This window comes from Blennius ocellaris (genome assembly GCF_963422515.1).
Source record: "Blennius ocellaris genome assembly, chromosome: 16".
Classification (NCBI taxonomy): Eukaryota; Metazoa; Chordata; class Actinopteri; order Blenniiformes; family Blenniidae; genus Blennius; species Blennius ocellaris.
This window is the reverse complement of record NC_137665.1, coordinates 1,102,613-1,118,158: the sequence shown is the minus strand read 5'-3', so window position 1 is coordinate 1,118,158 and position 15,546 is coordinate 1,102,613. Positions and strand designations below refer to the sequence as shown.

The window sequence follows — 15,546 nt, the reverse complement described above, 5'->3', positions numbered from 1 at the left end:
TCTTCCTGCACTTCCTGTTTTATTTTGCAACCAGATTCCTGTTTTATTTTGTAACCAGACGCAGTGCTCTGTGGTCTCCCCCTGCACTTCCTGTTTTATTTTGTAACCAAACGCCGTGCTCTGTGGTCTCTCCCTGCACTTCCTGTTTTATTTTGCAACCAGATTCCTGTTTTATTTTGTAACCAGACTCTGTGCTCCGTGGTCTCCCCCTGCACTTCCTGTTTTATTTTGTAACCAAACGCCGTGCTCTGTGGTCTCCCACTGCACTTCCTGTTTTATTTTGTAACCAAACGCCGTGCTCTGTGGTCTCTCCCTGCACTTCCTGTTTTATTTGGTAACCAAACACCATGCTCTGTGGTCTCTCCCTGCACTTCCGGTTTTATTTTGCAACCAGATTCCTGTTTTATTTTGTAACCAGACTCTGTGCTCCGTGGTCTCCCCCTGCACTTCCTGTTTTATTTTGCAACCAGATTCCTGTTTTATTTTGTAACCAGACTCTGTGCTCCGTGGTCTCCCCCTGCACTTCCTGTTTTATTTTGTAACCAAACGCAGTGCTCCGTGGTCTCCCCCTGCACTTCCTGTTTTATTTTGTAACCAAACGCAGTGCTCCGTGGTCTCTCCCTGCACTTCCTGTTTTATTTTGTAACCAAACGCAGTGCTCCGTGGTCTCCCCCTGCACTTCCTGTTTTATTTTGTAACCAAACGCAGTGCTCCGTGGTCTCTCCCTGCACTTCCTGTTTTATTTTGTAACCAAACACCGTGCTCTGTGGTCTCCCACTTCCTGTTTTCTCCCTCACCTGCACCTCTTCACTCATCAGTCTCTCGATATACGTTTCACAAAGAGCCGTCCGACACGAACCTACTGGACTTTGGACAGGAGAAGTTCACCGTGTGCAGGTTGCAGTGAACACGCTAGCTAACGCGCTGCTACGATGTTTGCGAGTCGACAAGATTGCTAAAGAACAAAGCATCATAACCGCACGCCGTCCGCCTGGGACATGGAAACAAGCGGAATCATGAACGCAGCCCTCGTCACTTATGACATTTATGTACCGAAGGAACGTTGGTGAGTTCGTTCTTGACGCCGTCAGAGTTTTGTCGCAGGTCGTCGTTGGTCGCGGGACGAACGGCCGTCCTGGAACTCGTGTGACGCCGAACCGGCCGCCGGCCGCCGAGCGTCGCCTCCGTCGTGTGGAAGGACTGAGAAGAAGAAGCTCCTGCTTCTGTGTGACAAAGCCTGCAGGGGAAGATCAAAGTGATCTCCCTCGTTCCTTTGACCACGTCGGCAAACCTCTGCACCACAAGACCTCCACCCAGTGTGTGTGTGTGTGTGTGTGTGTGTGTGTGTGTGTGTGTGTGTGTGTGTGTGTGTGTGTGTGTGTGTGTGTGTGTGTGTGTGTGTGTGTGTGTGTGTGTGTGTGTGTGTGAGAGCTCTCCTCCAGCTTCTTCTAATGAGAGCTGCTTTCCAGCGCAGCAGCCCAGAGAACCTCCTGGTCCCTCAGGATTCCCGTGGATCTATAGACTTGACAGGAGTTCTAACAGCAACGTGGAGAAAAACAACTTGCAGACCCAGAGACTCGTCGTGGTTTTAACTAACCATAACCCGCATTTCATAACACGTTGGACTGGACCTTAAACCCTCATCAGGGGGGTCCAGGTCCAGCAGGTCCAGGTCCTGCAGGTCCAGGTCCTGCAGGTCCAGGTCCTGCAGGTACGTCCCTCCAGTCAGACCGAGGTTCTGTCCATCAGGCAGCCGCCAATCATCCAACTAGGTAACACGGTCACCAGTCATCTGCTTCACCTCACCTCAGGTCTCCAATGCAGTTTGAGAATCAGTTGGTTTAGACGGTTTAGACGGTTTAGATGGTTTAGATGGTTTAGATGGGTTAGTTAGTTTAGTTGGGTTAGATGGTTTAGATGGGTTAGATGGGTTAGACGGTTTAGTTGGTTTAGATGGGTTAGATGGGTTAGACGGTTTAGTTGGTTTAGATGGGTTAGATGGGTTAGACGGTTTAGTTGGTTTAGATGGGTTAGATGGGTTAGATGGTTTAGTTGGTTTAGATGGTTTAGTTGGTTTAGATGGGTTAGATGGGTTAGTTAGTTTAGATGGGTTAGATGGGTTAGTTAGTTTAGTTGGGTTAGATGGTTTAGATGGGTTAGATGGTTTAGTTGGTTTAGATGGTTTAGTTGGTTTAGATGGGTTAGATGGGTTAGTTAGTTTAGATGGGTTAGATGGTTTAGACAGTTTAGACGGTTTAGATGGTTTAGATGGTTTAGATGGGTTAGTTAGTTTAGTTGGGTTAGAGGGTTTAGATGGGTTAGATGGTTTAGATGGGTTAGTTAGTTTAGTTGGGTTAGATGGTTTAGATGGTTTAGATGGTTTAGGCGGGTTAGTTAGTTTTGGTGTCTCCTTTCTTGGCTTCGTCTATCTGGAAGGTTCTAGTCTGGGTTGATCGGTTCTGGTTCCTCTTAACCTTGGCTTGGTTGGTTCAGATGTCTCTAATGATAGTTTAGTTGTTTTATAAGACATTAGTTAGTTGCTCTATCCTTGGTTTAGTAGGTTTAGAAGAATCAAGCATCAGTTGGGTTCAAGTTGCTCTTTTCTTTGTTATTTGTATTTCGATATCTCCAACCTATATTTTCTTCATTTAGACGCTTTAATGACGATTGATTTATTCTAGAAGGTCTTGGTTTAGTTGGTTTGGAAGGATCAAGTCTTGTCTGATTGGTTTAGAAGGTCTTGGTTTAGTTGGTTTGGAAGGATCAAGTCTTGTCTGATTGGTTTAGAAGGTCTTGGTTTAGTTTGCTTGCGGAGCTCTAAACTGGGTTTAGTTGGTTTTCGTGCCTCTTTTCTCGGTTTTGTGGGTTTAAATGGTTCTGGTCTATATATTCTAGGTTTATTAGTTTTAGACTAGTCCTTCGCTGGTTCAGTTAAGTGCTTATCTTAGTTCACTTGTCTCTTTCCTGGGTTTAGATGCTTCTGATCTCTTCTTACGTCAGACGGCTTTCACAATGTCTATTGTTTAATTTGAGTTAGTTTAGATCACTATTTACTTATAGTTCTCTGTTTTCTTACTTTAGATGATTCAGATGATTTTTATTGGTTTAGAGTGTCTCAGTGCCTCAAACAGTTTATTTGGTTTCGAATGCATTCACTTAAATGGCTTTAACCTTGAACGAGTTAGTTTAAAAGTGTTGACTTTTGGTTTAGCTGGTTTTTGAAAAGCCCTTTTCCTGGTTGAGTTGGTCGAGATGCTTGTTTCTCTAGTTTCCAGGTTCCGGTGGCTGTAGGGGTCGTTGGGTTGTGTCTCAGTGTTTTCCTGCCGACGCACGAACGCGACACATATTGAGAATTCAAGCAGACGTCATTCGGTTAAAAGTTTCCGTTTGAGAAGGACTTCACCCCGCTGACCCCGGCGCTGCACCCTGACGTAGAACGCCTCCCGCTCTCTGCACTTTCAGCGTATCTGTTGGAATAACGAGACGGAGGAGCTGAACACAGTCGTGCTCCGGCGTTCAACCACAACGCCTCGCACTCATCCCTCTTTTTTTTTTCCGGTTTGAATAATTCAAATCTAAATCCCTGAACTGCACCTGAGATGAATGACAAAATGTAATAAAACGTCCAGTGAAGTCCGTCACATCGTCACGTCAATAGAACAAACCTGCCTTCAATGAGAAAAATCCACTTTTTCAGCTGCAAAGAGCTGCTGCAAGAGAGGCGATCCCCAAAGAAGAGAGGAGCATGGAAATAAGAAATGCAGGAGGAGGAGAGGAGGAGAAGAGGAGGAGGAGGAGGAGGAGGAGGAGAGGAGGAGAAATGTTGTCTTACCTCTGGAGGAGTGAGTTGATTCCTGCACAAATAAAACAAACAGCAGAAATACAAAGAAGTGACTGAGAGAGCGAGAAGAGTCGTACTAACAGGTGGTGAGAAAATGAGAGAGAGAGAGAGGCAGAGAGAGAGAGAGAGAGAGAGAGAGAGAGAGAGAGGGCGAGAGAAGAGGAGAATCACAGTGATGGATTTGGACTTTTAACCCTTTCTTCATTTCTTTCTTTCTTTCCTTCCCTCAGTGTTTAATATTTCCTCTCCGAGCTTCACATTCATCTGAAGCGTCAACATGCATGAAGCTCCGTCTTTAATCTCGCCACACATGTATTAGATTACCCCTCCACCCCATCCCCCCATCCCCCCCTCCACCCCCCTCCTCTCCCATCCCCTGATCCCCCCTCCACCCCCTCCTCCCCCATCCCTCCACCCCCCCACCCTCCCTCATCCCCCCTTTCAAACCACAGCAAAACAATGTGCCAACTGCAGCATCTGTCTCTTCTTTCTGTCTATAATTTGTGCTTAATGACGCCTAATGATACATGTGTGCATCAATCGTATGCATCTTCCTCCTCCTCCTCCTCCTCCTCCTCCTCCTCCTCCTCCTCCTCCTCCTCCTCCTCCTCCTCCTCCTCCTCCTCCTCCTCCTCCTCCTCCTCCTCCTCCTCTTCTTCCTCCTCCTCCTCCTTCAAGACTCCTGACCTTATTGTACCTAAACCACAGATACTCGTGTTTTTCATTTCATTTTTTCATATTTCACCACTTTATTTTATTTCCTCCTTGTGCTGCAAAGTCAAGTTAGTGTGTGTGTGTGTGTGTGTGTGTGTGTGTGTGTGTGTGTGTGTGTGTGTGTGTGTGTGTGTGTGTGTGTGTGTGTGTGTGTGTGTGTGTGTGTGTGTGTGTGTGTGTGTGTGTGTGTGTGTGTGTAAGGAATGAGGACTATACACTTTGCTGACACCTGAATGAGCTTCATCAGTCACACAGATTCCCAGTTTGGGATTCAGGATCTTGCTCAAGAGCACTAAGGAAGGATCGAGCCGCGGCGTCGAACTGCCAACCTCGGGACTGGGAAGTGTCCTGCTCTACCGGCTGAACCTTGGGAACCAGTTTGAGTCTCAGACGACTCATGACCTCCTCCTCCTCTTCCTCTTCCTCCTCTACCTCCTCCTCCCCCTCCTCCTCTTCCTCTTCCTCCTCTACCTCCTCCTCCCCCTCCTCTTCTTCCTCTTCCTCCTCTACCTCCTCCTCCCCCTCCTCCTCTTCCTCTTCCTCCTCTACCTCCTCCTCCTCTACCTCCTCCTCCTCCTCCTCCCCCTCCTCCTCTTCCTCTTCCTCCTCTACCTCCTCCTCCTCCTCCTCCTCTTCCTCTTCCTCTTCCTCCTCCTCCTCTTCCTCTTCCTCCTCTACCTCCTCCTCCTCTTCCTCTTCCTCTTCCTCTTCCTCCTCCTCCTCCTCTTCTTCCTCTTCTTCCTCTTCCTCCTCTACCTCCTCCTCCTCCTCTTCCTCTTCCTCTTCCTCCTCTACCTCTTCCTCCTCTTCTTTCTCTTCCTCCTCTACCTCCTCCTCCTCTTCCTCTTCCTCCTCTTCTTTCTCTTCCTCCTCTACCTCCTCCTCCTCCTCCTCCTCTTCCTCTTCCTCCTCTACCTCCTACTCCTCCTCTTCCTCTTCCTCCTCTTCTTCCTCTTCCTCCTCTACCTCCTCCTCCTCCTCTTCCTCCACCTCCTCCTCTACCTCCTCCTCCTCCTTCTTCTTCCTCCCCCTCCTCCTCCTCCTCCTACTCTTCCTCTTCTTCCTCCCCCTCCTCCTCCTCCTCCTACTCTTCCTCTTCTTCCTCCTCCTCCTCCTCCTCAGTAATGAAGGAGGAGGAGGAGGAGGAGTAACTCCTCCGAGCCACCAGGAGTTCCTGTCAAGTGTCATTAACCTTTTTTTCTGCTCCTCAGATTTCTGAAGAACAAACCGTGCGTCTCTCAGGCCTGAAGTCTGAAAAGACGTCTGAAGTCTGAAACGTCCCAGCAGTTTGTCTCCCGTCGTCCCTCTGGACAGACGGAGGACGTCTGGTTCAGCGACGGAGGAGCGTCGCCCCCCCCTAATGCTCCACAAACTCTCCCTTTGAAGCTGCAAACATAATATTCACAAGTCTTTCTCTGGTTTTTCTTCCTTCCAAGGTGAAATGTTTGTCGTGTGCCAAGTGCTGCGGTACAACAACACGTCATCCCTGCTGAGGCGTTATTGTTCTTCTGACAATAACGAGTGGGAACGTTGGTCCACTTCCCATGTGTACTAATAAACCACTGTAGTGAAGACACTGGCAGTATTATACTGTAAAGGAACACAAACAACCGTCGTACAAGCTGGTGTCAATCCCCCCCCGACGTGAAAATACTGGGACTTGAACCATGAACTCCAGCGGCGCCGGACTGGAGGTTTTGCGTCGTGGTCTGGAATTTAGCATCAAACCCGAAGTGCAAAAGCAAAAAGGTGCGTAAAGTGAATTTCCTCGCTGAGTACTTTCAATTATGGACAAGTTGTCTTATTTGGCTCCCGGTGGACTGAAGTCATGGTTTCTGTGTTTTCACTTCTGCGTTGTAATTTGCACGTCCGGCCACTAGTGGCCGCTGTGGTTCTCCATTTATTCACTCATTAATTTTAAAACATGTCCAAAAAAAAAAGAAACAGAGTAATCCAGAGAGAATTTAAAAATCATTAAGATAGAATAGTACAATATGTCGACCTCTGCCCAGTGTGACCGTGATGAAGGGAAGCGGAGGTGTGGCGGCGCTCTTTGTGCTCCGCAGCTGATTGGCCGATCCTGCTGGTTGACGCTGAACCTTCAGAGCCAATAGGATTGAGTCGTGGAACCCAAGCCCCGCCCCATTTCACCACTGGCTGAACGCAAGGAAGGCAAGGCCAGCCTCTCCACAGAACGTATTTATACTGGATTCAGTCAAACCAGATTTTTGTGATGACGTTTCATCACAAACAGCAAAAGTCAGACTGACTTTTTGTTTCTTGCTGTAAACAAGTATTTTTTTTTTTTTTTTTTTACTTCTGCCTTCTTCAGCCTCTGTTTCACTGAGTTCTGGTCGGAGAACTTCACTGATATTTCTGAGATTGTTGCGGTGTCAACTTTAATTTGACACCTCGGTTTTTTTTCACCATGTAATTTGATGTGCAAAATGATTCTTTCTTCAATAAGCACACAGTTTATGCATTTTGTAGCTCAGAGTTTATGTCAAAAATTCCATTTTCTAATAACTCTGAATGCTGCCAGTATGTAAACGAGCAATTGATACACAACAAAATCTTACTGTTTTTATTTGAACTCATCCAATAAATGTGGATGTAATATCATTTTCACAACGCCGTGAGCTAAGAGGAGCAGCTGGACTTGGTGTCAGTGACTGTTGGAAACACCTGTTCAGGATAAAGACTTCAGGGACTGTGTGGCAACAAAAAAAAAGAAAATCAATTCAGCCTTTGTTCTCTTCTCTGTTGAGGTATTTATGGCAAGAGGGATAAAGTCTAAGAGCTGTAATCGAATAAATGATTCTTTTTCTCCTGCCCTTTAAGCCCATGATTAAAACAAGAGAACGGCTTGGATCCAGGAGGTTCAGTGCAGTTGCGTGCAACACTTTACATTCAAGGCGACACGCCTCTTGTCTACAATGCTTAGTGTTGTGAACTGTCTGAGCCACGCGGCTGGAAAAGGTGCCCCGTGTGAGGCGGAGCTCCTCCCTGGTGGATACGATCAAAAGGGATGTGTCCAGTTACTGATGAAGCATCCGCGGCCCAGCTGGGAAGCTGTTGGATCCGCCTCGCTCACACCCGGAGGATTCGTTAAGAGAGACCCCTGAACTAACCACGGCTAGTTCATGCTCAGGACAAGCAGGCTGCAGGAGAGTCGTTAACATCAGTCCACTGCACCTGCCTTGCTGCAGGGCTCCACCTCCCCATGAACAGGATTAGGAAGATAGATGGATCTTTCCGGGGGGGGATGTGGATCTTGTAGTAGAGAGCGTGAGAAAGACACAGAAGAAACAGATTCGGAGGTTGAGGCGAGGCGGAGAGACACTTTACAACGACCGGCAGGGAGCCTGCGGAGGCTAACTCACATTCCCGGGATGATCTACGATCTACGAGTCCATTTATACTGGTGCCTGCCTCTACTGCCTCTCTCCACAAGGCCACTGTCTGAGGAGACATTAGTCATAATTAAAAGTGTTGAAAAGACGCCCCCGGGAGAGGCGGCCAAGGAGGAACCGGTTGAAACAACGTTTTTCATGGTCGACAGTGACTGATTCCTTTTACTCCCATTAACCGTATTGATCAAAAGCAGGAAGGAGGGAATGACACAAACCTGAATTAAACTGATATCCTCTCAATATCTACCTCACTAACTGTTCAGACACTAAACGGTTCAACCAGCACAGAAATTAAACTTTTCTGTTGGATTCCAGCCAAAACACAAAGATTTCAAACTTAATTCATCTCTTTTAAATTTCCTTTTATAACTGTCTAAATGGTTGTTGCCCCATCGGGTGGTTTTAAACCCTCAGACTGACCAGAAGGGGGCGCTCTCCTACACTTTATTCTGTTGTGAGAAGTACTTGAGTATTTCCCTGTTTTTCCAACTCCTGTTTTGTGTCTGTGTGGCTGTTTGCTCCCCGGTGGTGTTAATATTGAATGAGGTTGGGTCTGTGGACAGCCTGTGAGGCTGCCGGTGGACCAGGCTGGCTTCACTTCTGGGTCGTTACACAAATAAAGAGCCACACTTGTGCACATAAAATGTAGGTTTCATACTTCTTTGTGAAAACGTTGTTCAAATTGACACCGACTGTAACATTTCTAATGATTGTGGAAGCTTTGTGACGAGCAAGTCACGTCTCACTATTTGATGAAAGAATCAAACTGACGTGTGCAGGAGAACGAGTTACGACGCTCACGGTGCAAATGTACAGTAGCAGAGTTTAAACTGCCGACATGGAGTTGGAGCGTTTTCAAAAAGTTGCATTTTGCGCGTTTATCAAAAGTTGCATTTTCTCCCCATTTCCATGGAGATGGGATTTTGAGTGTTTTCAAAAAAGATGCATTTTGCGCGTTTATCAAAAGTTGCATTTTCTCCCCATTTCCATGGAGATGGGATTTTGAGTGTTTTCAAAAAAGTTGCATTTTCTCCCTATTTAAGCAGAGACAGAGTCGGAGCATTTTGAAAAAGTTGCACAGTCCTCCGTGTCTATGGAGTTCGATCAATTTCAAAGAAGTTGTGTTTTCCTCCATTTCCACAGCGCGACTTTTTGAAAGGAGCCATTTTCAAAAAAGAAGTTTTCAGCGGCTCCCGGCATCGTTTTCACTTGAAAACATCGTCATGGAAACGAGGCCCGAATCATGATGATGAACACGTTAATGTCCTGGTTGGTGTATTGACAGGTGAACGTGTGTGTGTGTGTGTGTGTGTGTGTGTGTGTGTGTGTGTGTGTGTGTGTGTGTGTGTGTGTGTGTGTGTGTGTGTGTGTGTGTGTGTGTGTGTGTGTGTGTGTGTGTGTGTGTGTGTGTGTGTGTGTGAGAGAGTGTGATAATTTCTGCCTTTTCCCATGTCTCTGTGTCCCCCGTCCCTCTGATCTCTGATCCAGGTTCTCTCGGTGGTCTGATGGACAGTTTCAGGTTTGATCCTCATCTGGACCCTCGTTCGGACCCTCGTCCGGACCCTCGTCTGGATCCTCGTCTGGATCCTCGTAACGGACCCTCGTCTGGATCCTCGTCCAGACGATCAAAGCGATCAAAGCGATGATCAAAGCGAACGGGGGTGAGAATTCAGCAGCGATCAAAGCGACTCTACTAGCCGTCACACGCCGAGGCCAATCGGATCGCAGCAGTTTGTGAAACGCCGCAGTTTCAGTTTGTGAAAAGTGTAAACGGATCTTCAAAACCCCGTCGGAGTCCGACCTTAGTGATCCTCGCTCTACAAGCCTCGCCATCCTTTACTTGTTAACCTTCACTCACGATGCTTCTGCTTCACCTTCACCTTAATAACACCTGTCAGGTTCAGCTGTCATTCACCTGACATGTGTTCATAACTCCCCCTCCCCCACCCCCCCCCCCAGATCATACTGGAGGGTTTTTTTATTGCTTCATACACCACTTTTTTTTTTTTTTTTTTTCAAGTGGTTTCATTAAATTCACCCTCTTCCGGCTCGTCCCTGTGAACTTCTCCTCCTCAACCATGGGAGAAAAAACACAAATCAATTAAATCGACAGAGAGAGGAGAGAGAAAAAAGTGAGTTTGAAAAGTGAACCAGGCGCCTCTTCACACTTCAAAGGGTGAAAATTAATGAGTGGAAATTAGACGGTATTAAAATAAATCTTCCTGACTTCAGAGGGACGAGAGCGGGAACGGATCACATTTACACAATATCACATTACCGTCGCAACAAAACCACTGAGCTTCCTCTGTTTTGGCAATCCTCACTACCAGTTGCTAGGCAACCGAGGGAGTTTCTAAAAGCACTGGTGTATCCGATGAGGTGTGTGTGTGTGTGTGTGTGTGTGTGTGTGTGTGTGTGTGTGTGTGTGTGTGTGTGTGTGTGTGTGTGTGTGTGTGTGTGTGTGTGTGTGTGTGTGTGTGTGTGTGTGTGTGTGTGTGTGTGTGTGTGTGTGTGTTTGAGTGATAGTGGTCCAGAAAAATTCTACTGGATTATAGAGGCGGGTTATGTAAGCGCTATAAATAATCTTGATTCATGTTTCTGGGTTTAAGCCAACAAATAAAGATGTCACTAGTATAACCAGTATAACCAGTATAGTTAATATAACCAGTATCACCATTATTGTGAGAATAACCTAAATTAGAAATGTAATTAACATAACCAGTAATACGATTGTGAATAATATAACCAGCTTTACCACAATAAATTATATAACTAACATTACTAATATAAGTAGCATAACCATTTTTTCCACCATAACTAACATAACCAGCATTACTAATATAACTAGTATTACCAGCATCACCAATATAAATAACATAACCATCATTATCATCATACGGAATAAAACCAGCATTACTAATATGACTAGCGTAACCATTCTTTCACACCATAACTAAAATAACCAGTATTGCCATCATACATAACATAACCAGCGTTGTAATCATGAATAGTATAACTAGCATTACTAAAATAACCAATATCACCAGGATTATCATCATAAATAATATATCCAGGATAATCAATGTCACTAACTTAACCAGTATTGCCATTATAAATAACTTAACCAGCATTACTGATATAAATGAAACAACTTGCATTGGTCATATAACTAATATAACCAGTATTTCTAATATAGCTCATATAACCAGTATTACCCTATAAATAATATAACCAGGAGCTGAAAAGAGCCTCGTGTGGCTCCAGAGCGCGCGCTCGCACACACACACACACACACACACACACACACACACACACACACACACACACACACACACACACACACACACACACACACACACACACACGGTCCTCAGATTGTCGGGCCGCCGCCGCCCCCTGCCGGCGGCCGGTGGCTCTGCAGCTCCAGGTGACTGATGACGTCAGAGGTTCAGTCTCTGGTTCAGAGTTCAGATTTGACGGAAAACCTCCGGTAACAAACACGAGGATGATTCTTTCCACTTCAACTGGCCTGAAACAACAAACATCACCTTTCTTGTAAATATATATGTCGTTTAATTTCAGCTGTTTTGATTCGTATAGTTTGTTGATATTTATTTAATCTTTCTACTTAGTGACAGTAGTTAGGTTTACTCTGATCACCTGGTTACCTGGTAGGAGGTAGGAGGTAGGAGGTAGGAGGTAGGAGGTAGCAGGTAGGAGGTAGCAGGTAGCAGGTAGGAGGTAGGAGGTAGCAGGTAGGAGGTAGCAGGTAGCAGGTAGGAGGTAGCAGGTAGCAGGTAGGAGGTTTGAGTGAGGAAGTAGGAGGTAGCAGGTAGGAGGTAGGAGGTAGCAGGTAGGCGGCATGAGTGAGGAAGTAGGAGGTAGCAGGTAGGAGGTAGGATGTAGCAGGTAGGAGGTAGCAGGTAGGAGGTAGGAGGTGGCAGGTAGCAGGTAGGAGGTAGCAGGGAGGAGGTAGGAGGTAGGAAGTAGCATGTAAGAGGTAGGAGGTAGCAGGTAGGAGGTAGGAAGTAGCATGTAAGAGGTGGCAGGTAGCAGGTAGGCGGTATGAGTGAGGAAGTAGGCGGTAGTAGGTAGCATGTAGGAGGTAGCAGGGAGGAGGTAGGAGGTAGGAAGTAGCATGTAAGAGGTAGGAGGTAGCAGGTAGGAGGTAGCAAGTAGGAGGTAGCAGGTAGGATGAAGGAAGTAGGAGGGAGGAGGTAGGAAGTAGGAAGTAGCTCAGTATGACGGGATGCGTGTTAATTTTGTTAAAACTACAACAAACATTTGCTGTTGAGCATCTTGACCCACCAGATCCGTCTGAACAGAACAACTCTGCTCTCCTGAGGCTGTTTGTTTTTCTCCACAGTGAGAATCATCTGATTTATTGTTCGAAATAAGGAAAATTACAAGCAGCTTCACTCTGTCGGTTGTTGACAGGCGTCTCTGGGAAGGTTTGATTATTGAATCATGTTTTAGTCACGTCTGTGTTTGACAGGAAATGTACCTGAGCTTCAGACACGTTTGATGAACTCTTCATTTATTTATTGAAAAGAAATCTGAGAGTCAAAGGAGTTGAAAGAGACAAACGCTGATTCATCAACATGATGGAGATCAAAGCTTTCCTTTGAAATGCGATCAGTGATAAAATAACCCAAAGCAAAACAGGAACAAGACGTGCTTCAAGTCGTGAGTTTTGTTTATTTATTTATTAGCCTTTATTTAGTTGTACACGAGTTTGATAAACCACAGAAAATCCACCATGAAGTCATTTCAGGAAGTTTATTAAAAATGCCTTTTAAAAAACAAAACACCAAACTGCCACTGCCGTTAAAGCCGCCGCCGCCGCCGCCCTGTGTCAGAGGAGCAGGTCACACCTGCACAGGTGAGCGTCTCTCAGCAACGTCTGCACCTGCAGGGTCGGCGGCGGGCCGCGTTGCCATGACGACCAGGTCTGTGTCTCCATCCGTCGCCATGACGCCCAGGTCTGTCTTCATCCGTCGCCATGACGCCCAGGTCCGTCTCCATCCGTCACCATGACACCCAGGTCTGTCTTCATCCGTCGCCATGACGCCCAGGTCTGTGTGTCCATCCGTCGCCATGACGCCCAGGTCTGTCTTCATCCGTCGCCATGACGCCCAGGTCTGTGTCCGGGAAGATCCGTCCGAGAAGTCCTGAGTTTAAAAAAAAAACAAAAAAAACAAAGTTCACATCAGACTGTTGTTGTTCCAGTCAGTTTGACCTCCTGTCATTTTCTACAGGCTCAATTATAAAAACGAAACTTTTCAAGACGTCCACCAGGTGAAACTATCGTCTCTCATTTCTTCTTCATGGGACGTTTGAGGCAAAACATTCAGCCGAAGAAGAAAAGTGAAGAAAAGGGAAAAAGCTGCTGGTTGACCACATTCTGAAGTTCAACCTGTCACAAGAACTAACCCAGTAACTAAAACATTCACGTAAACTAACCAAATATCATCATTAACTCATCGTTAACTCACCATTAACTCGTCATTAACTCATCTCACCAAATATTAACTACGGTCAACCCAATGTTAACATCTTAATTAAGAAACATATTATTAACCTAATTAACTCATGTTAAAACTTACCTACCAGAGAGAACATTGTTAACGAGCCAACAGTAACTAACTGTACCTTAAACCAACCTTTAACGTCACATTAACTAACTTGACCTCAAGAAAATATGAAATAAACCAACGTTAACCTCACATTAACGAGCATGAACTCAAAATAATATTAACTTTAGAGATAATAGGAAATATTCGATATTTGATTTGGGAAAACAGGAAAATGATGGTTTTCTTTCTTTTTCTTTCTTTCTTTCTTTCTTTCTTTCTTTCTGTGTTTGTGTACTGTAAACTGTGCCTAGAATACTTAAAAGATATATACCTCTTCAGAACGTGGAGGTATTGAGAGGCGACTAAAGGTTCAGACATAATAAGAGTAAATCTTTTCTGATCCTTTTCAATCAAAATGTGAACTGCAGGTTCTGAAGACTGTTGATTTTTAATTATAATTTTTTTTTTTATACATTTTTGACTGAAATAAAGAATTAGAACTACAACACCTTCAACCTCATATGAACTCATTTGACCATCAGAAATATTAAACGAGTTAACTTTAACATCACATTAACTAACTTCACCTTAAACTAATCTCACATTATCGAACTCAAGAAAACTTAACCTTAAGATGATATTAAATCACTTTAACCAAACACGAGACAACTTGTCACGTGACTCGACCCCCGATGTTTACATTGTTGCCAGCTTTGAAGGCGTCACGCCGCGTGACGTCACCGCTGCGTGACGGAGCGCCTCCCGTGTTATTGAGTTGTTATTTCGACGTGGCTGTGAGGAGGAGGAGAATAAAGAGAGGAGGGAACAACCTGCAGTTTCACTCTTTGGCTTTCTTCTCGCTGTTCTGCAGCTTCTCGCAGATTTTCCGCTCGTGACCGCCGGGATTCGGTTTGTTGGTGTTTTCACTGGATTCCTTCTTGGTGCGACCCTTCCGGGACGAGCCCTCTGCGCACGCGCACACACACACACACACACACGTGAAGCCGTGCTGACTCAGCACCGGACGTTAGAAGCGCGTTGAAGTGAGGCTCACCTGCGTACTTGTCGGTGAGGTTGTAGTACTCGTACTGGTCGTAGTATTCCTCCTCGAAGCTGCTCGGCTTCAGGTTCTTCACGTCCACGTGACTCATGTTTGTTTGTCTGTTTGTTTGTTTGTTCCTGCGAGAAGAAAGAGGAAAGTTCGAGAACGAAAAAAGAAACTTTCAAATGGAGGGGAAAAAAAAAGTCTCCGCTGCAGATTCTTTCTCTTTGTCTGGTTTTTATAGTGTTTCTGCTCCTCTATCTCTCATCCGCCCCTCCTCTTCCTCCTCCTCCTTCTCCTCCTCTTCACCTCTCCTCCTCCTCCCCTTTCTCCTCCTCTTCATCACTCCTCATCCTCCTCTTCATATCTCCTCTTAATCTCTCCTCCTCCCTTTCCTCCTCTTCATCACTCTTCATATCTCCTCCTCTTCATCACTCTTCATCTCTCTTCTTCATGTCTCCTCCTCCCTCTCCTCCTCTTCATCACTCCTCCTCCTCTTCATCACTCCTCCTCCCTCCATCGTGTTTCTCATGTAGAAATGTTGCATCAGACATTTTTCCTATTGGAAGTTTTTCTTCCACCTCTTTTGTCTCTCATCATATTTCACGCTGATTTTGTTTTTCAACACCAACAAAGTAAAGTTTGAACTTTTCACCTTTTAAATAAAATAAAAGTTGCTTCAGTTCGACACAATGATCTTTTCAACATTTTCTATTTTTTTGTTAAAATCATGAATTAATTAGTGTCACGATCGCGTCTGTTTAAATGACACATTTTCTTAAATTCAGGGTTTGATTCACACAGTGTGACTTTAGGAGGATCGACTAACTTCTCCAGGTTGACCCCCCCCTCCACCTCCTCCACCCCCCCCCCCCCACGATGAAGATTGTTGGTGTTTTGTCTGCTGCCCTACTTTCCAGCCTCGTGAGACCTTCAGTCATGTTTTCTCTCTTTATCTGC

General features: G+C 45.5%; 1 protein-coding gene across 1 annotated transcript in view; it reads right to left on the bottom strand.

The window, feature by feature from the left end:
* Window positions 1-12,646: 12,646 nt before the first annotated feature.
* Window positions 12,647-15,546, bottom strand: part of nupr1b (nuclear protein 1b) — a 4,799-nt gene continuing 1,899 nt past the window's right edge. The window contains exons 2-4 of the mRNA XM_080511362.1: window positions 14,599-14,723; window positions 14,375-14,510; window positions 12,647-13,139 (exon numbers count right to left, since the gene is read on the bottom strand). Coding sequence (XP_080367488.1) covers window positions 14,383-14,510; window positions 14,599-14,723 — 253 coding nt within the window. The 3' untranslated portion in view covers window positions 12,647-13,139; window positions 14,375-14,382. The remainder of the gene's footprint in view (window positions 13,140-14,374; window positions 14,511-14,598; window positions 14,724-15,546) is intronic.